This window comes from Tachypleus tridentatus, chromosome 6 (assembly GCF_004210375.1).
Source record: "Tachypleus tridentatus isolate NWPU-2018 chromosome 6, ASM421037v1, whole genome shotgun sequence".
NCBI lineage: Eukaryota > Metazoa > Arthropoda > Merostomata > Xiphosura > Limulidae > Tachypleus > Tachypleus tridentatus.
Genome location: NC_134830.1, coordinates 152,801,476 through 152,828,221, shown reverse-complemented (window position 1 = coordinate 152,828,221; position 26,746 = coordinate 152,801,476). Strand labels below are relative to the sequence as shown.

Sequence of the window (26,746 nt, the reverse complement as noted above, 5' to 3'; positions counted from 1 at the left end):
GCGGCCTTTCAGAAATTCCAAAATGCGTACACTGTGAGTGTATTAGTGATTAGGAGTCCGGACTGGACTTCTGAGGGTTCATAGTTTGCATCCACTTATAAAAACAGGATGTTAAATCACATTCATTACTGCCCCTGAAAAAAAAAAAAAGAATCATAACTTCAATAGATTGGTGTGTCTTCATCATGGAGCAAAGAAAAGCCTTTTTCCCAGATGAAGGAAGACAACTTGTCGAAAGCGCTAGGGTATTTTTGTGTGGAATTAGGGTTAAATCACCTAATGTTGTGAAGATTTTAATCATGTATAGATGGTAACCTTCTGAACAAAGTTACATGATCTCGACAAAATGGAAAATAAGCCAATCAAGCCAGTGGTAGAGCCAATAGAATATTAACATTGACATATTGACTGTTTATTTTGTTGCATTTCTTACAAAGTTTTTCGCTAGCTGGTCCCATCTTTTGGCGTAATCTAGTCGAATAGAATGATGTTAAAGCTCTTACAGTTGAAATGGTGAGCATGTTCGGTGATGGTATTCGACCTCGTGATCCACATGTTGCTCTAACTATTATGTTGATTACAAGTAAAAATAGGTAATTATCTGTTACATAAGTCTAACTGAGACACTTATTTGGAATACTCTGTATAGTTCTGGTCTCCTGATTTAAGACATTTATTGAAAAGGGTTCACGAAGATGGTTACGAGGATGATTCAGGAGATAGAACAATAGATCAAGATCTCTTAACTTACTTTGAATTGAGAAAAGAAGGGTAAAGGGTGATCGAGAGTACAAAGGCTTCTGATTTCTTTGTTATATTTTAAAAATAATAAGATGTGAGAACACAAATGTAGGTTTGGAAAAAGACAATATCAGTACTAACTGAGACAGTTTTATTTCTATAACAGGATGAGTTACTTATGGAATAAATTATTGTTAGTAGTAATTATAGCAAAGACACATTGGAGTATCTGCTGAGTCCACCGAGGGAAATCGAACCCTTGATTTTAGCGTTGTAAATCAGTGGACTTACCGCCGTACTAGCGAGGGGACTCACTTCATCTAAGAAAATCGATAGTTTCCTGAAAAATCAAGGATGGGTGTGCAAAGACAGCCTTGATTGGTCAGATAGATCCTCGTTGTCTGTGTTCTATCTAAATTTAATTGGTGTACCTTTCTTAGAAATGGGGCGTAGCTGACAATAACAATCGGAGCATGCCCGAACGTTCCCTCTTTTATGAAAACATTCAAACCTGTTGTTCATGCTCGTAACATCTGGAATAATCATTGTAAGCACCATTCATGATAACAGGACATATAAAACTGATTAATAAAGTTCTGCTCACAATAATACAAATATTAGGTGATATTTTGACCTTCACAATATTGGTTGGTAATTGATCTACGTGGTAAACATTTGAGCTCATTGCTCGGCTCAGACAGAATTGAATCCATGGTAAATTGCCAATGTCGTACACCAAACGTCTGCTTTCTGTTAACGTCGTGAACTAAATTCACGACAAATAACTGTACATCTCACGGGCAAACGGATTTCCGGATAAACAACTAGAGAAGTTTGATGAAACTCGATCTTACTTCGTCTGCTGTTCCCGTCGACTATCCTAGTAAATGTATATACACTAAATTGAATTAGAGCAATAATATATTAAAGTGTTTCTTTTAAAAGTGCTGAACATTAGTAGTTGACATATCTCATTCCTTGACGAATACGGATCAAAAACAAACAAATCAATCAAACGTGATGAGCCGATGTTCTGGATACTCGCAATTACTCGTGGTGTGCACATTTGTAATGTACTTGATAGAGAGAAGTAGCTGTGGTAAGTTTGTTGTTTAAAGAAACATGTACTTTATCTCGCAAAAAATAACATACTGTAAGCCGATAATTGTTAATAACTAGTAGTGAGGAATGTTGATACAAACAAGTTTCACGGTTATGATAAATTCCTACATGCTATGGATATTGATATTTAATATTATATTTGACTCTGGGACAGGGACTTGAACCTTGGACTTATAACTAATAGAAAATAACACTCTCACGGTTTGGTTTGGTTTGAATTTCGCGCAACGCCGTCCGTAATTTAGCAATGTAAAACTAGAGGGAAGGCACCTAGTAATCACCACCCACCGCCAACTCTTGGGATACTCCTTTACCAACGAATAGTGGGATTGACAGTCATGTTATAACACCCCCACTGTGAAAGGGCGAGTATGTTTGGTGTGATGGGGATTCCAACCCGCGACCCTCAGATTACGAGTCGAGTGCTTTAATCACCTGGCCATGCTGGGCCAATAGAAACTGTTCCCCTCAAGTTTTACTTATAAAGTTTAGTTACTACATGTATAAACACTATGGTATGTTACGTTCGAAAATAAAATTATAAAACATGCATCGCACACCAACAATAATTTTTAAATTTCAAAAAGAAACAAAGAAAGGACAATAATTAATATTAAATTTTAATGACTAGCGATAAGGACTTGAAAAAGAGATCTAGTGCGCTACCATTAAGTATATTTCTAAACGTGTAATAAACATGATGTACTTCGTCACACCACTGATGTATGGGTGTGAATGTGTTTTCTTATAACAAAGCCATATCAGGCTATCTGCTGAGTCCACCGAGGGGAATCGATCCCCTAACATTATTGGCCTGATGAATCTGTGGTGTGTGCCCTTCTGCAATTAGACGTCTTGGACAAAATATAATTATTAACATGGAAATCTTTAAGCAAAATACATTTTGTGACGTATGTCTGTGAGACAACACTTGTTTTTTCTGCTGTGTATATATATATATATATATATATAGGGCTCGGCATGGTCAAATGGTTAAGGCACTCGACTCGTATTCCGAGGGTCGCGGTTTCGAATTCCCGTCACATTAAACATGTTTGCTCTTTCAGCCGTGGGAGCACTCTAATGTTACGGTCGGTTTCACTATTCGTTGGCAGTGGGTGGTGATGACTAGCTCTTTTCCCTCTAGTCTTGCACTGCTAAATTTGGGACGGCTAGCACAAATAGCCCTTGTGTAGCTTTGCGCGAAATTCAAAACAATATATAAAATAAAAAAATAACCGAAATCTATTTTATATGTTTGTGAGAAATTAGGAAGCGTTTAAGTTTTCTCATGAAGGTTCATGAGAGATTTAGTCACGTGGGCCCGGCATAGCCAAGCGTGTTAAGGCGTTCGACTCGTAATTCGAGGTTCATGGGTTCGAATCCCGGTCGCACTAAACATGCTCGCCCTTTCAGCCGTGGGGACGTTATAATGTGACCGTCAATCTCACTATTCGTTGGTAAAAAAGTTAGCGGTGGGTGATGATGACAAGCTGCCTTCCCTCTAGCCTTACACTGCTAAATTAGGGACGGTTAGCGCAGATAGTCCTCGTGTAGCTTCGCGCGAAATTCAAAACAAACATTTAACCACGCCATACTGTCCATTTTGAAATTCTTAATTTGTGTAATGCACAAAATAAGTCCGAACGAATCCGAGTAATAAACGACAAAACATCGTGATTTGTTTGAGGAATTATAATAAAATTTTAAGTTTTTGGTAGACAAATGCACCTGAATTTTGTCGATCCAATAATACACAGAGTTGAGCACATTATATTAAAATATTTTAAATATGCAAATCAGATAGTCACGTAAAAACCATAGCTGATATACAGTCCCGTTTGAACGGAATAATTAAGAACTACATTTTGACATTGTTTGGTGTTACGTAGGTAGTATTTTACTACCAAAAATTGGTCACTTGTGAGAATGGGTATGTAACAATTCTTGTCAACGGAAATAAAAAAAAATTAGTATTTTCAAAACGGGGATACTCCTTGTGCTTAATGGCATTGGAAAACAGGGAATATGAATCAACTTGGGACACCAGGATCACCTAGAAATAGACCTACAAAATGTCGTGTCCCAGACGTAGTAAGCAAAGTGCTTCGTGGTGCAGTAACAAGAAAGAATTCATGAACACAAAGATTATCCACATGTCTCACGTGACAGTATACCACATTATCAAGAAGGATCTCTGTCTAGAAACGAGGTCAAGAGAGTATAGGTTCACCAACATAAAGGTTCGAGTCATACCTCCACTAAACCTCCCCGCTAGTACAGCGGTAGGTCTAAAGATTTACAATGCTAAAATCAGGTGTTCGATTCCTCTCGGTGGGTTCAGCAGATAGCTAGATGTGGCTTTGTTATAAGAAAACACACACCTCCATTAAACCGTCGCATATCTCAAAAAACTGGAGAATGACCTGGATGTTAATATTATTCACTCAAAGTCATGCCGATAAGTGAGCTGGACACAGTGTTTTTGGATTTCTGTAGGAACAGACTGTTGAAAGGGATGCCAGAAAATCATCATAAGTAAAGCACTTCGAACAACATCATTACTAAGCAGCATTTTACAACTGCTGGGCTGTTGTTAAGATGCACAAGGTTTATTGTTACATGATCGTGGTGACGTGTACTGTAATGACGTGGTGAGACTCTAAAATCGTTTTAATATATGTATGTATATAAAGTACCAAACCATGTGTATACTTATGTAAAATTCAATGTAGACGTGTTAACAACAAAAACAATTTGAAAATATAATTAATTTTTATTAACTTTGTCATATATATATATATATATATATATATATGTATGTATGAAATTAATTTGTTTCTGTTATTTTTCTTACGCATTATATTCAAATGTTGTAACTTTTATGTTTTAGCTGAAGTCTGTACTCCACTACCTCCAATTAAAAATGGGAACGTCCATAATGTTGATTATTACAGTCCAGTAGGTACAGAAGTCCAATACAGCTGTCATGAAGGTTATTATCTCGAGGGGAGACAGACTCGCGGGTGTCTTGAATCTCAGGTCTGGTCAGACAAAAAAACAAAGTGTTTAATTAAGTATTTGTTCACACTCAGTAGAAGTCTGCTGGATCTGATAAAACGTTTTTTTTTTGGTGGGGGGAAAGTTTACTGTAAACATTTTGCTTCATTCTAGTTGTAGAGAAATGTTTTTTTTAGTTTTTATATGCTTTACAATGATATCGAAATATTCCAAAATAGATAACAAACAGTCGAAGAAATAAGTATTGTTTCGATATTTTGTACAGACATTTCTTCAGGAGCGTCACCTCACAAAAGGCTTGGACATGACGTAAAGAAATTCATCCCACGTGGGCCTCCCAGTTTCATCTGATCGCCCTATGCCCTGACTAGAAATGTCCCACAGTTTGAGAGCACCCCTAATGTTGTTAATTAAAACAAGTTTTGAAATACGAATGTTACTAGGGTAAGGAGAATGATTGAAACAAACAACATTTGTTAACTTGTATGTTACAAAATGAGTTAATTACACAAAACTGATTTTAATAACTTCAAACTTTCCATCTGGTTGTAGTTATTGACTGTGGCTTCGTGATATACAATAATCCGAACGGGAAAGTTGTACATGTGAATGGAACAACTACATTTGGCAGCGTACTTCAACTACGCTGTAATGAAGGTTACAAGGTCGTTGGTGGTCAGAATATCATGGTCTGTCAGAACAACAGTCGTTGGAGTAACATCAATCTACACTGTGTAGGTAGGGTTGTCATAAAAAATACTGACTACTTTTCAAGACAAAGCTATCGAGAGAATTGTTTGTTTGTTAATAAACACAAAACTACACATTGGGCCATCTGTGCTGCGTCCACTGTGAGCGACAAAACCTGTGTTGTTGTTTTTTTAAAGCATTATGCATATATATAAGCCTGCAGACTACACAATGAAACTACATAGGGGACTACTTGAGAGACAGTGGAACTATAAATTTTGGCCATGTTATACTTGGTTCACGGGGCGCTAATATTTTATCAGAAAATACAAAATGAAAGGCCTCATGATTAGCATGTTTCTCAGGGTCTCGGGTGCGAATCTTGTCACGAAACACGCCCTTTGAGATGTGGGAGTGTCAGTCCAACTTTTCGTTGGTAAAGAATAGCCTAAGAGTTAGCTGTTGGTGATGTTAACAAAACGCCTTCCGTTTGGACTATCACTTCTAAATTAGGGACGGCTGGCGCAGCTATCCCTCAAGAGTATTTGCGCGAAATTCAACAATTATAAAATGAAAAATTTAATTTTGTTTTTTAATTTCACGCAACACCTCAGGAGGGTTATCTGCGCTAGCTGTTTCTAACTGCATTTATTAATTTGCTGTCGTGTAAAATGTATTATCATACAAAAAGGTTTGTTTGTTTTTGGATTTTTGCGAAAAGCTGTGTGTGTGTGTGTGTGTTTTCTTACAGCAAAGTCATATCGAGCTCTCTGCTGAGTCCACCGAGGGGAATCGAGCTCCTGATTTTAGCGTTGTAAATCTCTAGACTTACCGCTATACCAGCGTGGGACCGCGCAAAGCTACAAGAGGGTTATCTGCGCCAGCCGTCCCTAATTTAGCAGTGTGAGACTAAAGAGAAGGCAGTTAGTCATCACCACCCACCGCCAACTGTTGGGCTACTCTTTTACCAACGAATAGCAGGATTAACAGAAACATTATAACACCCCCACTGCTAAAAGGGCAGCATGTTTGATGTGATGGAGATTAGAACCTGCGACCCTAAGATAACGAGTCGATTGCCTTAATCACTTGACCATGCTGGGCCAGTTTTTTTCTACAATAATGTTATGTAATACAAAGGAATATATATATGTATGTAGATCGTAGAACGATATTATCTGGTGGTACCTTACCTACCCACTATCTTCATCCATAACCCTAATATAGAGATAAGCTGTGGTCTTACCCAAACCCCTGACAATGGTGTCTGGATCCCCACAAACAAGAGTAAGACGACTGCAGTAGGAACAGTTATGAAACTTTCTTGTAAATGTCGGAGAGCTATTCCACCTCAACATGCCACAATTCGTTAGCAACCCAATGGGACATGGACCCCAGTCATGGCCGTTTGTGCAGGTGAGTAACATTGCAAGTAAGGTTCATTTTGACTTATTTCCTTAAAACTTAATAAGCTTAATAAGAGAAACATATACAAATACGACGTATAGAAAATCTCTGTAGATAAATGCATATACATAGAACTAAATGAACTTATGAAAGGGTTACAGTGGACAGGAATTACGAAACTCTGTGACAAACATGATAAAACATTCGAAATAATTTTATAAAACAGGATATGATAACATAAACATTAATAATCAAATATCCATAATACATAATCAAACAAAACTTTATTACTTTGATGACCTGGTGGTTAGAATGATCGATTAACAACCTGTGTTTCGCGGGATCGAAACCTTGCATCGAACCTGCTCGTCCTTTCAGCCGCGGGGGCGTTATAATGTGATATTTAATTCCACTATTCGTTGGTGAAAGAGTAGTCCAAAACTGTGGCGATGACTACTGTAGGTCGTTTATCTTCTTTCTGGTTGATAGTTTAAAATTAAGAGCGGCAAGTTTTAATGAAACAAAAACACGAACAAAGTTAGTTATTCATGTACCTTATTGATACATTCATACTGCTAATAAGACGTAATATACAAAGAGCTTAACGTGACTTAGTTATTGATATGTCTCACTCGGTATCTGAAACGTGGTTCTACTAAACACCTTTCACACTTGCAGCTGTGGTTGTGCTATAAAAGTTAACCTGTCTCGTTATTTGGTTAAAATTAGCTGCTTCAGGTAGCCAGAAGCTGTCCCTCCCTCCTGTTAATTAATTATTTCATTCTTTGTGACTTTCCTAGTATAACTTGATTTCTCCACATTTTAGTGATTAGGCCTAAAAAACTTTACAAACTGGTAAGTATACGTCAATGAATTTTAGATGAAACAAAGTGTTATGAACCAACGAATATCACCGTGTTTCATATCTTTTAGTACGTTTCTTCATTAACCAATTTTGTTGACTGATATCCTTTCGGACTATATACTGCATGAAACATCTTTTGCACAGTGTCCTTAACACGTCCATTATATTATATCGACATTTGATAGTGTAACTCTCCCATGACATATAATAGTTTTAATATACAATGTAAACTTAAGACACGAGTATCATGATATGCAGCTATGACTTATAAGGATATCTAGTTAGTTAAATTATTGCTTCATTTTAGGAAATGGAAGATCCACAATGTCGTTGACCAAATTAATTGGTGAGTCCTTTATTTTCTATCTTTTTTTAATGAAATATTATAACTGTAATTTATACATTTTTGGGGGTAGAGGGGCATGAACTGTATTTCATTAAAGTGCGATAGTATTAAGTATCATTTAAACAGACGAGTATTCAAAAACCAATGGAGTATATTTCTTTACTGAACCAAAGTAGTTGAGTTTGAATTACACTATGTAAGAAAACTTTTACTTTTTCTTGTTCCTGGGCTTCTGCCAGGTGTTATTTCCCAATTGCTTATGTCTAAAGTAAATGGAAAAGACCGATTTTTCTCTTCAAACTTTGAATTTGTGACCTAGGTAATGAAATTTTCAAATTTACCCATCTTCCAGAATATTTCAGGTGGATTCATTGTTGAGAAACTGATATAGAATTTTCTCGAACTTACAAGAATTTTCAAGAACTTTCGAGAATGTTGTAGAAGTTACGAAAATTTTCTAGAATCTTCCATAGTAATATATATAGAGGGGCTCACCACTTCAGCTTAATTCTAGCTGTGGTGAGCCCCTGTATAGAACTATGGAAAGTTCTAGAAAATTCTAAACAGTCCTTTAAACTTCTCGTACGTTTTACAACATTCTGGAAAGTTCTTGAAAATTCTTGTAAGTTCGAGAAAATTCTCTATCAGCTACTCAGCACTGAATCTACCTGTATGTTCTGTAATATGAGTAAATTTGCAAAATTCAATACCCAGGTCACAAAAACAAAGTTTGAAGAAAAAAATAGGTCTTTTCCATTTACGTTAGGCATAAGCAGTTGGGAAATAACACTTTCTGTCCAGGAACAACAAAAAGTAAAAATTTTGTTACGTAGTGTAATCTGTTTAAGAGATAGTTAGAGTAACAAATTAACAATAATAATAATGAAATCAAAGTGTTTTTCACTAGGTGGCGATCACGTGATCACTACAATAGAAACATTTGTCAAAAGTTGTAACAACTATTGAAACACTGCTTTAATGTATTTTTTCAGCCAATAAATTAATTTGTAGTCGAAGTTGTAGATCGTAATTAAATAAATATATAAATGGCACATTAACTTCAGCCTATGGGCACCAATTCCAAAGGTGTTCGAGCCCTCCAAAAATGTTTTTGATGCAAATGCTTCTGAGCATCCTGAAGCCGCAAAAAATAACACCCCTCATCCACAATCACTTGGAAAAGGTGGCGCTAGTGTTTGAGACGAGTAATGGATCTTTATTAGGTGATTTGTATCAGATCAGAAATTTAGCTATGACGATTTTGTTGATCAGGATAGGTTTAGATTAGAGAGTATCCTAAACATAACCTATGATTCTCAAAACTAATCATAAACATTCTTTCATCTAGAATTTGATTAGGTACACGAAATATTAAAGTAATAGTAATTGGACTTGAAAATCACTTTAAAATAATCCAATTAGTATCGCTTTAATTTTTTCTGTACGTTTTGTTGCAGCATTTGTTTTGAATACTTATTATAACGGATTCAAATCCCCATCATTACAAACATGTCGGCCCTTTCAGTCGTGAGGGCGTTATAATAGTTCTATCAATCCCTCTATTCGTTGGTAAAAGAGTAACCAAACAGTCAGGAACGACTAGTGCAGATAGCCCTCGTGTGACTTTGTGCAAAATTAAAAACAAACCAAAAACAAACTTATAACAATTTTGCAAATAACCAACTATCCCTACTTTCCGTTAAAATATTATTTATTTGTTCAGTTTTTATACGTCCATGTAATGGACACATCTATAAACTTTCAGTATAGCAATATCCCTAGTGGATATAACTCATACTAAATTTAAAACCACATTGTCAAGTGAGAATATAGTTCTCACTTTAGCCGACAGGTAAATGTAGGAATGAAATGTTATAAATTTGTAATTCTGGTTTTATATCTTTGTTCATACTTTTTATAGCGAGATCACTACTTTATTTTAAAATTCGTAACTTTTAATGCTATTGTTTGCATACTTTGATGTTATACGTGCATAGAGTATGAACTTTAGTTTATGAAATATTCAGAATTTCAAAGATTAACTCAAATATCAAACATCAATTTAAAAAAAAATATATTTTTGCTTCGTCCAGTAAATTTCTTCCAAACAAAACAAACATGGAAATGGTGAGATCTTAAATTTTTCTGAAACTAATTTTTCAAACAATATGTTTAGTTCTAATGAAATGAAACATCAAACTTCAACCCTAGTTGTCGGTTTTTAGCCACGTACCTGAATTTGCACGTTGGTATGGCTTGTAAGTAAATTTCTCGCCTACACAGAAATAACTTGAAGACAGGCCAGTAAAACTTATCAATGCGTATATTTAACACAGGCCCGGCATGGCCAATTAGTTAGAGCGCAAGAATCGTAATCTGAGGATCGCGGGTTCGAACCCTCGTCACACGAAACATGCTTACCCTTTTATTCATGAGGGAGTTATAAGTGACGGTCAATCCCACTATTCAGTGGTAAAAGAGTAGCGCAAGGGTTGGTGATGGGTGGTTATGTCTTGTTGCCTTTCCTGTCGTCTTACATTGCTACAACAGATAGCCCTCTTGTAGGTTTGCGCGAAATTCGATATAATACAATTATAGATCTATTTTTACTTATATTGTTTTACAAATAGTGCATTTTTGAAATGGTTTTATCAATAACTGTAAAAATCAACTTTTTTATTTTTATTTTGCAAATATCATATTTCTTAAAGCTGTTTAAATCGCATTTATATCATCTTGAATTATTTTCTTTTGCTTAATCAATTAGCCTTAGAACTGGGATTCTTCATGTTTTAACTCAACATGAAATATAAACTGGAAAATGTTGGAGGCAAATTTTGATGAAAAGGTAAACATTTTGTTTTGGTTTCACGATGGTATTCTCTTTCTAAGCCACAGAAAGGCAATATATTAACTTAATGAAGAAATTGTCCTTAAAATTAATTATTTATATACACAGTTTCTCTTGTTTTGTAATTTACACCTTAAGGTTAAGGCCAAAACAACATTGTACACTAAGAGTCGAACTTCGTACTTTTAATATAAAAGTAAATTCGTCGCCTTACTTTTTAATAAATACTAAATTGATTATAATATGTGCGTTATGAATAAATTTTAAGTCTAAGATTGAGTGAGACAAATAATATTCGTTCATGTTTGTTTTAATTTAGACTTTTCAAGTAAACAATTTATTTTAACAAAATGGCGCAACTTATAGTTCTGAGGCCTACTATTGTGCAGGCGCCATAAAGGTACTCGAAGGTGTTCCACTGTCTCTCTCTCTACATCCTTTCAGTCACTAATACTGTAGGTAATTCAGGTATCCATCCGGGTAAAAGACAATCATGGTTTACGTGTTCTTTAAGTTAATAGGGAAAAGTACATCGAAGAGTAAACTTTGAGTTTATGATTTACAATTCCAGCACATCTACCACTAAGCTACACTTGTGATTTAGACACCGTTGGCCTACTAATAATAATTTATCTAATCTTGTAAGCAGAGATTCTTATTAGAAAGATGAAGGGGTGGACATAAAAATATGCAAAAGAAACTAAAATATTGATTAATAGTAATTATTAGTAATCATCATAGTAACTATCCACTAACTGTAGAATGTTTAATGGTAATTGAATCTTCCTTAATAAAACATTAAAAGAGAAATCGTTTCAAGAAGTGAATGATAATATAACGTCCAAAAAGCGCACTGTTTATTATGAAGGTAGTATTTTATTAAACTTATTTTGGTCAAATATTACTTCTATGCTATCTTTGTTATTAAATAATAGTATTACATTATGTTTTGGTTTAAGGATACATAGAATTATAAAATAGTTTTTATCTTATTGGAAAGTCCTCTTTTTGTTTCATTTATTGGATTATGAATTGCTTATTTATTTTCAGTAAGAGCAAAACTGCACAAGGATCGAACCTTTATTTTATCGTTACTAGTTCTCAAGTTTAGCACTTAGCCACTTGGAAACTAGATTAATTGAAGTTATAATTAATTGTCTCATCCAATTTAAGGTCCAATGAGTTCAAATTCTACTTAGATATATATACTAAATAAACAAAAATCGGTTCTCACCCTGTTCTTGCAAAGTTTGTCCAATGTTTCATTATTCTCCTGGAAAATTCTTTTTCCTCGCTGCTATAGCCAAAAAGAGAGTTCCACAATGCTCCAAACACAAAGAATATTTCGTCAGCATGTGTAGCTCCCATCCAGTGAGGCCAAGGTCTAACAGAAGGTGTGTGAGTAAATAAGTACATAAAGACATCATTACCTAGTTCTGAGTAAGTATGGGCAAATTTAATAGAATCACATGTGATATACTTGTCTCCCACTAAGTCAATGAGCATGTCTCTGTTACTAAGGTTGTTTTCCTCTTCTAACCTGTCCGTGTATTGGTGAATAACAGCCTTTCTTTGGAAATTATTTGCGTTAGGCACTACTGTTTCCACTAATCTGCGAAACTCACCACGAGTGACACCAACTTTTTTTAAAATATATTTTGGTAAAATAAAAAAAAAACAATAAGAAATATCCTGTATATTGATTTTTTCCAATTAAGAGATTTCGTCTCTCAGTAATGTTTTCCTTCAGGAGTGTTTCAGGGCTGTCCGTGAGGAATATTCCATCAACAACAGGAGTAAAAGGAAAATTTAAGAATTTTATTCCAATCCAATTATTGTTTACTAGATTAGATGGATCTTTGTTTCTGAGACATTCCATTGTGGAATCTAAATCTCTGGGATCGTGAGAACAGTTTAAAGCTTCTGCTAAGATCAGTCCTTGATTGATGGCAGTTTCGTGATCGTGAATACTCTAAGAACTAAATACTGGGTCACTTACCATTATTGCGTTGTTACCATTACATAAAGGTAATAAAAGATGTAACCTCACACAACTGGATCCACCACTATCTCCGAAAATTGTCACTTTCTCAGAGTCACCGCCAAAGTGTGCAATGTTCTTATTTATCCATTCCAAAGCCAAAAAGCTTGCTAGACGATAATTCATGGGAACAACGATTACATTCTCTTCAAAAACATGGGAAACAGTAAACTCAAAAGATGACATTGTAACAGTAAACACAGATGATAACATTGTAACAGTAAACCCAGATGATGACACTGTAACAGTAAACCCAGATGATGACACTGTAACAGTGAACCCAAATGATGACATTGTAACAGTAAACCCAAATGATGACACTGTAACAGTAAACCCAGATGATGACACTGTAACAGTAAACCCAGATGATGACACTGTAACAGTAAACCCAGATGATGACACTGTAACAGTAAACCCAGATAATGACACTGTAACAGTAAACCCAAATGACATTGTAACAGTAAACCCAGATGATGACACTGTAACAGTAAACCCAGATGATGACATTGTAACAGTAAACCCAAATGACATTGTAACAGTAAACCCAGATGATGACACTGTAACAATAAACTCAAATGATGACATTGTTTTCATGTTTAGTTGAATTGTTTAGCTGTCGCATAAAAAATGTTAATGTTTCTATTATCTGCCATCACGTCATGCACTCTAGTGCTGCAATCTAGTTCTTTATATATATATATACAAATAATAAGTACTCTAACTATGGTTTTATAAACAAGAAGTGATTTGGTTTAGGGATAAGTCGTTTCACGTTCGAAAACCAAATCAGAGGGTCTAGCGTCACCTGGACCGTGAATATTATAGCATCGTAGATGTAGTACTAGTAACCATAACCAGAGTGCGCTTAAACTCACTTTCTTCTAAGGTTGTATCTGATAAACCGGTTAAGCAAGGATCGTTTTTATAAGTGTGTAGATGTGAACCACAATGTACATTAAAGTGAGAACACGACTTAAAGAACAATTGATATTAATTACAATTCACTGGCTTAATCTCGTTAACAGTTGTTGTTGTTGTTGTTCATGAACACTGATGGATAGAATAATGTCTCAACCATTTCTATGTCTGTCGTTTTCCTGTCGGCCTGATGTGCTCTAGAATTATACGAATGAACTCGCCGGCACTGGATATGGCAGATGTAGTAATGTTGTTGACATATTATCTTTTTGTTTCCGCTCAGAATTTTCGTATTTGTTCTCAGATGCCTCTGCACATAGCGACTCACCTCAGTAAATAAATTATGTTTCGAGTAAAACCGTGATAACCTACCATAATAATAACAATACCAACCAAGGAGAGGAGTCTATTTTAGTATGTGATGACTCGAACCTGGGGGAATGGTATAGTGACTGGTACACAACAGTGCATTCTATGTTTGTTCTTCCTACTAATACACCAAATCTCATATTCAAACTGATACAGACTGGTCTAACAGTAGAGAGACTATGACACGTTATAAATGTAAAGTTTTTGGTATATTCTTTTTTTCATTCGATACAGAAGAACTAGCAATAATAACATGATTTCATTGAACTGGCTGTTCTGTTCCCAAATGGAACTGAGATAATTTGACAGACTTCTAACACTGACGTCCGGGATTCGATGCCTTGCGGTGGACACACAACAGAACCTATACCATTATTCTTTAAGTTTATTGTGTTATTTGGATAGAGCCTGCAGTTTGTTGTTAAGTACAAAACTACACAATGGGCTATCTGTGCTGTGCCCACTATGATTATCAAAACCCAGATTTTATCGTTAAAACCTTTTGACTTACCGTTGAGTCACAGGAAGACAGAGTTTGTTGTCAGCTAATATATTTCTTGTAAACGTGTTTTAGAGCCAGTTATATTTTTATTGAATAGCTAGAAGGTGCCAATTGAATGTTAGCTACCTAATGTGACTCGTCTATTCGCGAAGTAAAAAAAACAACAACAAAGAAACGAAACAACATCTTCGCTTTTCAACTCCATAACGTTCAGTCACCTTAAGTTGGATTGGCTGCATTCAAGGACGATTTCGTCATGTTATCACATGTCTCTTTCTCCAAGTCTAGTGTACCAGCTTCAGTTAACTTTTCCAGTTATGGATCGTGAAGAAGAGGTGCGTACGGTCTTATCTTTGTCTTAATCTAGTTTTCAAATTTCTGTTTAACACAAGTAAATGGGATAGTATAAACCAACTTTTAGGTTACTTCAGTCTGTCTACACCTGGTAAACGTTTGTTAAACTTATATTGTCTTAATTAATTTTACTTCTTGGATAATATACATTCTTTGGTACCTTTCTTTTGACTTCCCACTCAGGGTAAGAACATAGTCTGATTTTCATTACGTCCGATTGATAAACACGTTCCTTTGTATTTATTAATTTCACATTTAGTATGTTATAAATTATTCACGTTTTCCTGTGGTAGGATTGTATATTCTCAATTTCTTACGTTATGTATAGAGTATTCTAACAATTAAACCGTGATATACCTATTTCACGTCATAATAAGCCGTGATACGTCATGTTATATTTACAGCAGTCTAACAAATAGACAGTATTGTTTGTAACTACTCCACGTTGTAACAAATCGTGGCACCTTACGTTGATGTCCACTGACACATGTTAACAAGAGAAAACATTAATTTTATTAGAATAAAATTCACATCACTGAATGTGAAGATCATCACGTATTACTTCAAGCCATTAAGAACTGTAACAGCTGTATGTGGAATGAAAATAAGAATAATCAGTGTTTATTGCTCTAAAAATATACTTTATTCGCTCTTATTAACCAATCAATGTATTCGTACGAACCTACTTTATTCACCTATATTATTTATTAGCCAATCAATGTAATCGTAAGTCAACTTTGTTAACTTCAGTTGTTGGGTTTCATTTTCTTCACATAACTGGTTGAGACTAAAATTTAATTTCAAGTTGAGAGGTTGCATACGTTATTCACGACCTTCATGTAATTTTAACAGTATCACAATTGGTCTTCTGTACAATTCAAAAGTGATTTATGAAATCATCACATAATGAAGTTAAAGTTTAAATTAGCATCTTTATTTATTTCTTAGTGTTACACATACTCTATTTTATGGTCAGCCGCCTCGTAAAGATACAAGATGATTGGCATCACGTCTACAATTCTGTACTTTATATTCCATCTGGAGTTGATAACAGCTGTAAATCTCGAACCAGATTTACCGGAATCTTCTGTTGTTTACACAACCTCTGGCATGGTTCGTGGATTAACCACACACACTGCAACAGGAAAAAATGTCGATGTGTTCTGGGGAATTCCTTATGCAGAGCCACCTACTGGTTACTTGAGGTTTCAACGCCCACAACCCAAAAAACCTTGGAAGGGAGTTCTAAATGCTACGACTAAACCAAACTCTTGTTTCCAGATCGTCCAATCCTCTTTTATAAATTTTTCTGCAGCTGCTACTTGGATTGTAAAAACTCCCCTAAGTGAGGACTGTTTGTACCTCAATATCTGGGTTCCACATCCCCAGCCACAGAAGGCACCTGTCATGGTCTGGATTCACGGAGGAGGTTTCTACTTTGGTTCATCTACTCTGGGTGCTTATGATGGTGGAATATTGTCCTCTGAAGAGAATGTCATCGTTGTTTCCATGAATTATCGTTTAGCAAGCTTGGGTTTCCTTTATTTCAACCGATCAGACGCGCCTGGTAACGTTGGACTTCTTGACCAAGTCATGGCTTTGGAATGGATAAATAAGAACATTGCCCACTTTGGCGGTGACTCTGAGAAAGTGACAATTTTTGGAGAAAGTGCTGGAGCCAGTAGCGTGAGCTTACACCTTTTATCACCTTTAAGTAAAGGACTATTCAACAATGCAATAATGGAAAGTGGCTCAGTTTTTAATTCTTGGAGTATTCACGATCACGAAACTGCCATCAATCAAGGTTTGATATTAGCAGAGGCTTTAAACTGTTCTCACGATCCCAGAGATTTAGATTCCACAATGGAATGTCTCAGAAACAAAGATCCATCTGATCTAGTAAACAATGAGTGGATTGGAATAAAATTCCTTGATTTTCCTTTTACTCCTGTTGTTGATGGAATATTCCTCACGGACAGCCCTGAAACACTCCTGAAGGAAAACATTACTGAGAGACGAAATCTCTTAATTGGAAACAATCAATATGAAGGATATTTATTCTTGTTTTTTAATTTTCCCGAAATATATAATAAAGAAAAAGTTGGTGTCACTCGTGGTGAGTTTCGCAGATTAGTGGAAACAGTAGTGCCTAACGCAAATACTTTCCAAAGAAAGGCTGTTATTCATCAATACACGGACTGGTTAGAAGAGGAAAACAACCTTAGTAACAGTGACATGCTCATTGACTTAGTGGGAGACAAGTATATCACATGTGATTCTATTAAATTTGCCCATACTTACTCAGAACTAGGTAACGATGTCTTTATGTACTTATTTACTCACACACCTTCTGTTAGACCTTGGCCTCACTGGATGGGCGCTACACATGGTGACGAAATATTCTTTGTGTTTGGAGCACTGTTGAACTCTCTTTTTGGCTATAGCAGCGAGGAAAAAGAATTTTCCAAAAGAATAATGAAACATTGGACAAACTTTGCAAGAACAGGGTGAGAACCGATTTTTGTTTATTTAGTATATATATATAAGTAGAATTTGAACTCATTGGACCTTCCATTGGATGAGACAATTAATTATAACTTCAATTAATCTAGTTTCCAAGTGGCTAAGCGCTAAACTTGAAGACTAGTAACGATAAAATAAAGGTTCGATCCTTGTGCAGTTTTGCTATAAATGAAAATAAATAAGCAATTTATAATCCAATAAATGAAACAAAAAGAGGACTTTCAGATCAGATAAAAACTATTTTATAATTCTATGTATCCTTAAACCAAAACTTAATGTAATACTATTATTTAATAACAAAGATAGCATAGAAGTAATATTTGACCAAAATGGATTTAATAAAATACTACGTTCATAATAAATTTATGTGTGTAGTTACTTCTTGTTTTGTTATCTTCAGCGACCCTTCTATTGTGTCCGAAGATTTGAACAAGACAATTCTCTGGCCAAGATACACTACCAGAGGGCGTCACTACCTTACATTGGATATTAACACCACAACTGTCGGAAGAGGTCCTAGGGTCCAACAGTGTGCTTTTTGGACGTTATATTATCATTCACTTCTTGAAACGACTTGTGTGTAATGTTTGTTTCCTTTCTCATTTTAAATAGCAAAGATCTTTCCTAAAAGGTGTATTGATGTTTATAAAATGATAAATAAAAAGTGAGAATACCAGACCAAGTGTGTAAGTGATGTTGTTTTGTTTTTTAGTGTTTTATTAAGGAAGATTCAATTTACATTAAACATACCACAGTTAGTGGTTAGTTACAATGATGATTACTAGTAATTAATATTAATCAATATATCAGGGGTTTTGTTTTTTTGTTCACCCCTTCATCTTTCTTGCAAGAATCTCTGCTTGCAAGATTAGATGAATTATTATTAGTAGACCAACGGTCTACTAATCACAAGTATAGCCTAGTAGTAAAAATGCTAGACTCTGAACACTAAAAACAAGGTACTGTTCGTTGTATACATATAAGAGTTGGATAAAAATTAGAAACAAACACCCAGAGAAGTGGCTTTAGAAGGTGCAGTTCCATCTTTGGCTGTTAAAATTGCATCGGTTTCTGAAAAGTAAACTGAGTTGTAAGGTTCTATTCCTCTACGACAAAATTTGACGAAGAAGTCCAAGGTCTCGTTCACTCCTCACAATCTTCCAACCAACGATAACAAGACACATGAGATTATCGCCAAGCTGTAATAACCTTTGACACTGTTCCCCTTACAAAGCCAAGTTGCGTAATGTGGGGTCCTACAGTAAGAGCAACTTCGGAATTCAGTTAAGTTATATTTCTTAACTGTATGTAAATAATACGGATGATCTGTGTAAGGAATACTTGGAATAACAGATTCGTAATAATAAAATTGAGATCACTAGGTGGCGATTACGTAATTATTACACAAGAAACATTTAAACATTGGTTTAATGTGTTTTCTAGCTTTTAAATTAAATTGTAGTCGAAGTTGTAGAGCATAGTTAAAGAAAGAAATAAACGGCACATTAATTTCAGCCCGTTGGCACCAATTCCATGGGTGTTCGAACCCTCCAAAAATGTTTTTGATTCAAATGCTTCTGAGTATTCTGAAGCCGCGCAAAAATAGCACCCTTCATTCCAAATTAATTGTTAAAGGTGGCGCTAGTGCTTACGACTAGTGATCGATCTTTGTGCTTATTAGGTGATTTGTACCGGATCAGAAATTTGGGGGCTACAATTTTGTAGATCAAGGTAGATTTAGATTAGAGAGTAGCATAAACTATGATTCTCGTAACTTAACATAAACATTATTTCATTTAAAATTTGACTAAGTATACAAATAATTAGAGTAATAATAGGTGGACAGATTTAAAGTAATACTAGTTCGACTGATTTAAGAAACAATTTCCACTTCAAAATCGCTTTAAAATCATCCAAGTAGTATCGCTTTAATTTTTTCTGTACTTTTTATTGCCGCATTTGTTTTCGATATTTATTATAACGAGTTCGAATACACGTCACACCAAACATGTTCACCCTTTCAGCCGTGAGGGCGTTATAATGTTTTAGTCAATCCCACTATTCGTTGGTAAAAGTGTAGCCAAAGATTTGGCGATGGGTGGTGATTACTAGTTGCCTTCTTTCTTGTTTTACATTGCTAAATTAGGAACGACTAGTGCAGATAGCTCTCGTGTGGCTTTGTGCAAAATTCAAAACAAACCAAAAACAAACTTATAACAATTCTACAAATAACCAACTATCCCTGCTTTCCGTTAAAATATTATTTATTTGTTCAGTTTTTATACGTCCATGCAATGGACACGACATCTATAAACTTTCAGTATAGCCGTATCCCTGATAGATATAACTTTTACAAAATTTAAAACCATATTAAAAATGTATAGAATATAGTTCTTACTTTAGCCGACAGGTAAATGTAGAGAGTAAATGTTATAAATTTGTAATTCTGGTTTTATATCTTTGTTCACAATTTTTATAGCGAGATCACTACTTTATTTTAAAATTCATAACTTTTAATGCTATTGTTTGTATACTTTGATGTTATATGTACTTTATCGTATGAACTGCCCCACATATAACCATTGATATGCAGCGCCATCTTTTGGGTTTAAAAGCTATTTCAGTACTTGCATGAAATGTTTAGTATTTATTTAAAAAAATAAGATATATTTATCAACATATCAAAAGCATTTACATACAGTCCAGTCAAATAAAGTGAAAAAAAAGTTCTAACGAATGTCCGAGTCGTCCAGTCATTAGCTCCGTTGTTGTGATTACATAAGTAGTGGACGAGGAAGTTACTGTTTTAGAAAAGTTTGAATTCTTACACCGATAATGTAAGCGACGTGTTTAGAGTATTTTTGGTATGTATGACTAAAACTTATCATAACCAATACGTTATGCTTTAAAATGCAATAGAATGCTTTTTCCGGCGCGTGAAGCATTTGGAAACCTTGTCGATCCATACTATTAAATACTACTGTACCTAAAAACAGTAGGAATCTTGATAAAACAAAATGGCGACCATATAAATCGCTCATTTAAAACCACCTTTGTAATGGCTGGATATAAACAGTGACTATTTCACTGTACTAGTTTAGCAAAACTTATGGATCGAATCAAAATTTCATTAAATTAACTAATTTTCCTCAAATTAAGTGATCTTCTCAGACAAAGGTATGAAAAGTGATCACACTTATTACTATTTTTACTTTCACAAAATATGTCCATCTGGGATCCTAATGATTCCTTTACTACCCACAACGATACTATTATATATATAAAACAGAGGGTGTGTTACTTGGGACATATAATTTGCTATCAGAATAGGTTGGTGGAGGTCTTTATGATAAATAGAATAGAATCGGATATAGGTGTGTTTTACACTTGGTATTACTGGATTATAAACATATAGCTAATAAAACAATGAGAAAACAAGAGAGATAAAACAAATTACAATTTTATAAAGACAAGTGTGGATCGATATACACATAACCTAGCTAGCTATAGTAATGTACTAATGATTCAACAAGTATTGAAACAAGAAAGACAAAACTATAGAATCTGGTTCACTTAAGATGTAAAACAAATTATCTTTAGTTTGAATCATAATCACAGTGATTGTTGTAATACGTTTTGAAACATTAACAATTTATATATTATTACAGCTATCTAGGTTACGAATATATCGATCCCTACTGGACATTATAAATTTATATTTTCTTATTATACCTGTTGTTGCCACTCCCACACCCCATCCCCCAGTGCACACTGCTAGAAACCGGGTTTGGTGGTCGGAGCCCAGGTAGCTATTTTGTAGGTTTGTCTTAGTTCCAAACAAGATATATTTGTTATTACAGTCTCTCAAGGTTAAAGTTGAAATGTAACTTCTGCATGGAAGTGAATCGTAACCTGTAGGGTTATTTGAGGACGAATACGAAAATGTTAAGAACCCACGAGTGGAAGCAAATGAGAATATATTAACCATACTACATTTTCCGTATAGGTTGCCTATGAGGCCTTTCGCACAATTCCAGGAACAACTGAAATACGACAGACTTAGTAGTGGTCGATGCGTTATTTTTATCATGAATTTTCAGGAACAACAAGTGTAATGAAATTAACCTGATTAAGCAAGTGAATTGTTAGTATTACCAATTAAATATGAACCACTAGATGTTAGGACTGTACAGTATTATTCAACGTCATGGTAAACAAATGTTAAAAATTTAAATAAGACAGCTAAAAGATGCACATAACAACACAGTATAAAAACCAATGTAACCATCTCAACAAGCTGGATTTGGTTTTACAAACTGTGAACTTCAAAGACTGAGATTTATTGTTCATATTGACTTTGTTATTACTGTTGACAATTTTGACAATCCATTTCATGTTTTAACTTTGTAACAAATAGTCAGTTTGTTTATTTATTGGTAAACGTAAAAAGCTAAGAGTGTTTTCAGCCACGAATATTAGTACCATTCTTCGTAAGTAAATGAACAGCACGAGCATTTCAATACCTAACTTTTCATTCTGAGGTAAATGATATCGTAACCTTTGAGTGTGTATGTATGTGTATATTTATAATTCTATGCGTGTATATGTATGCAATACCGATTCAAAGTAGGTATAACAAATGCAGTTCCCTGTGGTGTCGAACATCGAGGGGCCTCGACCCCAAAGAAGGGACCTCAAGTCAGTGCCTTGAAAACACAAGGAAAAATTCTTATCGGATTTCATATTTCCATACGCCCCCCGCTAGTACAGTGGTAAGTCTACGGATTTACAAGCTGAAATCAGGGGTTCGATTTCCCTCGGTGGGCTCAGCAGATAGCCTGATGTGGCTTTGCTCTAAGAAAACACACACATATTTCCATACACCTCAAAGGAAAGTTTTTCGTTCACATATAAATTAAGACTAACAAATGCTTAGGTTTTTTGACTGACATCTGCGAAGTATTCAATTAATATGGACAATTGTTTTTGACATCAATTATTTTGCGAACCTTGATATCTGTTCGTCTGTGTCCAGTTCACACCGGCCACTTTATGTGCTCTATTTGAAAAGCTGTGCACGCAGACAAAGCTCAACATTCACTTTTGAAATGACGATATAACAGACATGAATAATGTTGATGTCAAATTATATTTCACAAGCAGGATATTCTACAGTAAATTGTTAGAAGTTAATGACACCTTAATTCACATTTCACAATGTGACGTAACTTAGAGAATACGTGTGTATTCTTACAGTATTTTGTTGTTAAGTGACTCTTAGCATGACTTAAATATTGAACAATTACTTTTCACGGAGGGTGTTATAAGTAGCTCAGAGTTTGGACTCTGACTGAAACCAAGAGTGCCACACAATTAACCTTTTTAAAGTATGTGAAATAATTTAAGTTAACAAATGGACTTAAATGTTTACGCTACTGGGAACTGGTATTTTTGCTCGCGTGCAATGACCGGATTTAAAGGCGACGTTACACGTGAAGTTGCACGAGTTCTCGAGTCCTGAACAAGGATGGCCTCGAGCTATCGCAGTGAAGAGGGTAGATAGCAATGAAAGAGCTTGCGTTAAGTTTCCGCACACATTAATGTAGTTGTTCATTAAAAACAAACCAAAGTTATTAAATAATATGATTCTCCCAATTAATAGCTGCAAGATATTCAATCAAAATTAAAATTTATTTTGGATTTCAAAGATAAACTTGAACCTTCTTGCTTTCGACTGTACGAGGTATTATTACTTACCTCCATATATGGATTGGCTATTCAAACAGAAGTTGAAACGACCAGGAGAACCACAATGGCAATTATTTCGCTCTCACAACATTCGAACATTTACGAGTATAGGTTTATTTGTTTGTTTGGTTTTTTTTTATTTGGAACAAAGCTACTCGAGGGCTATCTGTGCTAGCCGTCCCTAATTTAGCAGTGTAAGACTAGAGGGAAGGCAGCTAGTCATCACCACCCACCGCTTACTATTGGGCTACTGTTTAACCAACGAGTAGTGGGATTGACCGTCACATTATAACGCCCCCACGGCTGAAATGGCGAGCATGTTTGGCGCGACAGGGATACCAACTTATCGACTCTCTCGAATCCTATTTTTCACATAAAAGGGCAATTCACTTGCACATTGCAGTGTAGAATTTATAGTGTTCGTTCCTCTGTACGTAAACAACTCTACACTGGGGAACGTATATGCAAATTAGACGACGGATTCTGTGAACATCTCCGACTTGTACACAACGCCACCCTCGACCACCCAGCTCCCAAATACTTCATGTATTACAACAAAATTGACAGCATGGGTGTACTGGTTTTATCGCATGCCCCTCACAACAAATATGATCGTGAAAGCTTAGAATATAAACTTATATTTAAACCAAATTATCTTGCATCACGCAAAAGTAATGAACCTTTTAATTTGTTAGTAGAGCTTCTGTCTATATCTCTTTGCCACCCAGTTACCTGCACACCGTCTACACATATTTCAATAATAATTATTATTATTATATTGATATTTTATTATTTTTCGAATTTATATCTATTATTTTCCGTTTCCTTTTAATTTCTAAAATCCAATTTCTATCACTTTCACACCCGTTTTCCGTTATTTCATAGAACCGTCTCAGCAATGTTTCTCATAACAGTGTCCCCAAATAGCACAGCAGCATGTCTGATGACTTACAACACTAGAAACCGGGTATCAATACCCGTAGTGGGCAGAGCACAGATAACCCATTGTGTAAGCGCTGTGCTTAATTACAAACTTATAACAACATTTTTGTTAACCGGCTCTTGTCCCTCAATGATACGGCAGTATGTCTGCGAACTGACACCGCTAAAAACCGGGTTTAAATACCAATGGTAGGCGGAGAACAGATAGTCCATTGTGTAGCTCTGTGCTTAATTACAAACTAATAGCAATATTTTTGTTGACGTGCTCCACGCAGTACGTACTTAATTTGGAATCTCTATATCCTAATCGTTCAACGATTCTTTTCAAGCCTTTTATTTTAATGTAACACAGTTTAAGCTGTCTGAAGAAGGACTTTTCCACGAAACGTTCCAAATAAATATAAATTTTTTGTTATAGACGTGTGCTTTACCAATTCTGAGCATTTTTTTTCATTATTTGAAAATTATTTATCAATTTTACAATAAGTTTCTTCCAAAATTTATACTAAAATGAAAATGATGATATTTTAAATTTTCTTTTAAGAATTATTAACAACTGATTTTGATAAAATAAATAAATAAAATATCAAATATTTAACCCTAATTGTTGATTTTTAACTGTCTTTTGGAACTTTTATACAGGTGTGGTGCACAGAAGTAAATTTTCGTCCACGCAGAGCAATGAACCAACCATTAAAGGTTGATATTGTGTAGATTTAATACAATTATGGAACTATAATAATTTTAAGATAGTGATTTTTTATAATTATTTTTCAAGAAGTGTAAAAATCGACTGATATAATTATTTTTCCCCCTAAATTTCTTGTTCCTAACGTTGTCCAAGTCGTATTTATATAATTTGAAGTTTGGAATTATTTTCTTTCGTGCGATCTATTTGCCTGTTAAGCGCAAAGAAATAGAAATCCGGAGATTTCGGAGGTAAGCTTTAATTACAAGGTTAATATTTTGTGTTGATTTGGCAGTAGTATTCTGTGTATAAGCTACAGAAAGGAAATAAATTAACTTAATGAAGTAACTGTCCTTGAAATTAATTATTTGTATATAACTTTAGTTTTGTACTTTAAACCTTTGGCCAATCAGTAATGTACATTAATTAGGCTTCGTACTTTGTACTCCTAATGCAAACGCAACTTAACGTTTTGGTTACATGTTTTTAAGAAATGCTAGATAGAGTACTAAATGTGTATTATGAAAAATTTTATGTACAAAGTAGAGTGAGACAAACAATATATATTAATTTTTGTTTTAATACTTTAGACATTTTTCACTGAACCATTTCTTTTAACAAAGTGACCTAACGTACGGTTCTTAGGCCTACTAATACTGTAAATAATTCGAGTATCGAGGTGGTTAAAAGATAGTAATGGCAAATGTGTCTTTTTAAGTTATCCCATTTATACTCAACTGGGTTAAGGTCCAAGGATTGTGGTTGCCATGAGAAATGTTCCAAGTCTTCTGTCATGTTACTCAAACTGTGTACACAATTTGAGCAATGTGGAATAAAAACGTTTCGTCTCAGATATGGCTTTGAAACATAAGTTTTTTGAATAAACAGAGCTTAAGGCATCTTTTAAATAACATGTTGGTAAAATAATCTCTAAAGGTTTATTCTATAGCGCCAGTTTTTGTCTAATCTTGAATTCAATACTTCGTCAATACAGAAAACTGGTACTGTTCAGGTTGATGATAGAAATTATCATATAATGAATGTTCATGTGATTATAGCTGTTAAGGACGGGCTTAGATACCTAATTTTATACTGTCGTTTCGAGAGCAGGTTTGGAGATCTTAAAATGATATATTACAGGTCGTTCTAATAATTGATGTCTATATAACCTGTCTCATGATACAAATTATATATTTACATGTTTAATATAAAGTGTATTGAAAAGAAATTGTTTGTTCTAATAAATAACGTCCATAGAATCCATCTCATTACACAAATTATATTTTGGATGCTTAATATAAAGTGCACTGAAAATATTTTGCTGTTTTAATAAATGTCTCATTATACAGATTATATATTTACATGTTTAATATAACGTGAGTTTCTATCTCATCTTAATAAAAATATTATTTGCCACAACATATGTACGTATTTTGGCCAAGACTGTAAATCATGTAATCTTGCAAACTGAATTACTTACTACTGAGAAACCTAAAATATTGAATTTATTGATTAGTAGTAGATCCTAACGATCGACAGGGTCACTAATCATTAACTTTTGTATTAGAAATGAACGTTCTTTCATTAGTGACGTAACGTTATGATCAACAGTCCAAAC

At 34.7% G+C, this 26,746-nt stretch overlaps 3 protein-coding genes across 6 annotated transcripts; 2 read left to right on the top strand and 1 right to left on the bottom strand.

The window, feature by feature from the left end:
- LOC143254106 (acetylcholinesterase-like) lies at positions 1–12,616 on the bottom strand. Its single transcript, XM_076508891.1, has 2 exons — positions 12,278–12,616; positions 1–134 (listed from the first exon to the last, which is right to left on the bottom strand). Exons 1-2 carry the CDS (start codon positions 12,547–12,549, stop codon positions 50–52), a joined length of 357 nt encoding a protein of 118 aa, XP_076365006.1. The 5' UTR covers positions 12,550–12,616; the 3' UTR covers positions 1–49.
- Positions 1,592–26,698, top strand: LOC143254105 (complement C1s subcomponent-like). Of its 2 annotated transcripts, none has more exons than XM_076508889.1 (5): positions 1,592–1,840; positions 5,437–5,622; positions 8,154–8,192; positions 10,960–11,040; positions 25,083–26,698. In XM_076508889.1, the coding sequence occupies exons 1-4, from the start codon at positions 1,762–1,764 to the stop codon at positions 10,986–10,988; spliced, it is 333 nt and encodes a 110-aa protein (XP_076365004.1). In that variant the 5' UTR covers positions 1,592–1,761; the 3' UTR covers positions 10,989–11,040; positions 25,083–26,698. The 2 variants fall into 2 exon arrangements, with proteins under 2 accessions (XP_076365004.1, XP_076365003.1); XM_076508888.1 differs by lacking the exon at positions 25,083–26,698 and adding an exon at positions 6,802–6,990 and having other exon boundaries at positions 1,600–1,840.
- Positions 15,068–18,428, top strand: LOC143254103 (acetylcholinesterase-like). 3 transcript variants are annotated; one of them, XM_076508885.1, is made up of 3 exons: positions 15,068–15,208; positions 16,176–17,734; positions 18,151–18,428. In XM_076508885.1, exons 2-3 carry the CDS (start codon positions 16,224–16,226, stop codon positions 18,332–18,334), a joined length of 1,695 nt encoding a protein of 564 aa, XP_076365000.1. In that variant the 5' UTR covers positions 15,068–15,208; positions 16,176–16,223; the 3' UTR covers positions 18,335–18,428. The 3 variants fall into 3 exon arrangements, with proteins under 3 accessions (XP_076365000.1, XP_076364998.1, XP_076364999.1); XM_076508883.1 differs by having other exon boundaries at positions 15,166–15,318; XM_076508884.1 differs by having other exon boundaries at positions 15,190–15,411.
- Positions 26,699–26,746: the final 48 nt, after the last annotated feature.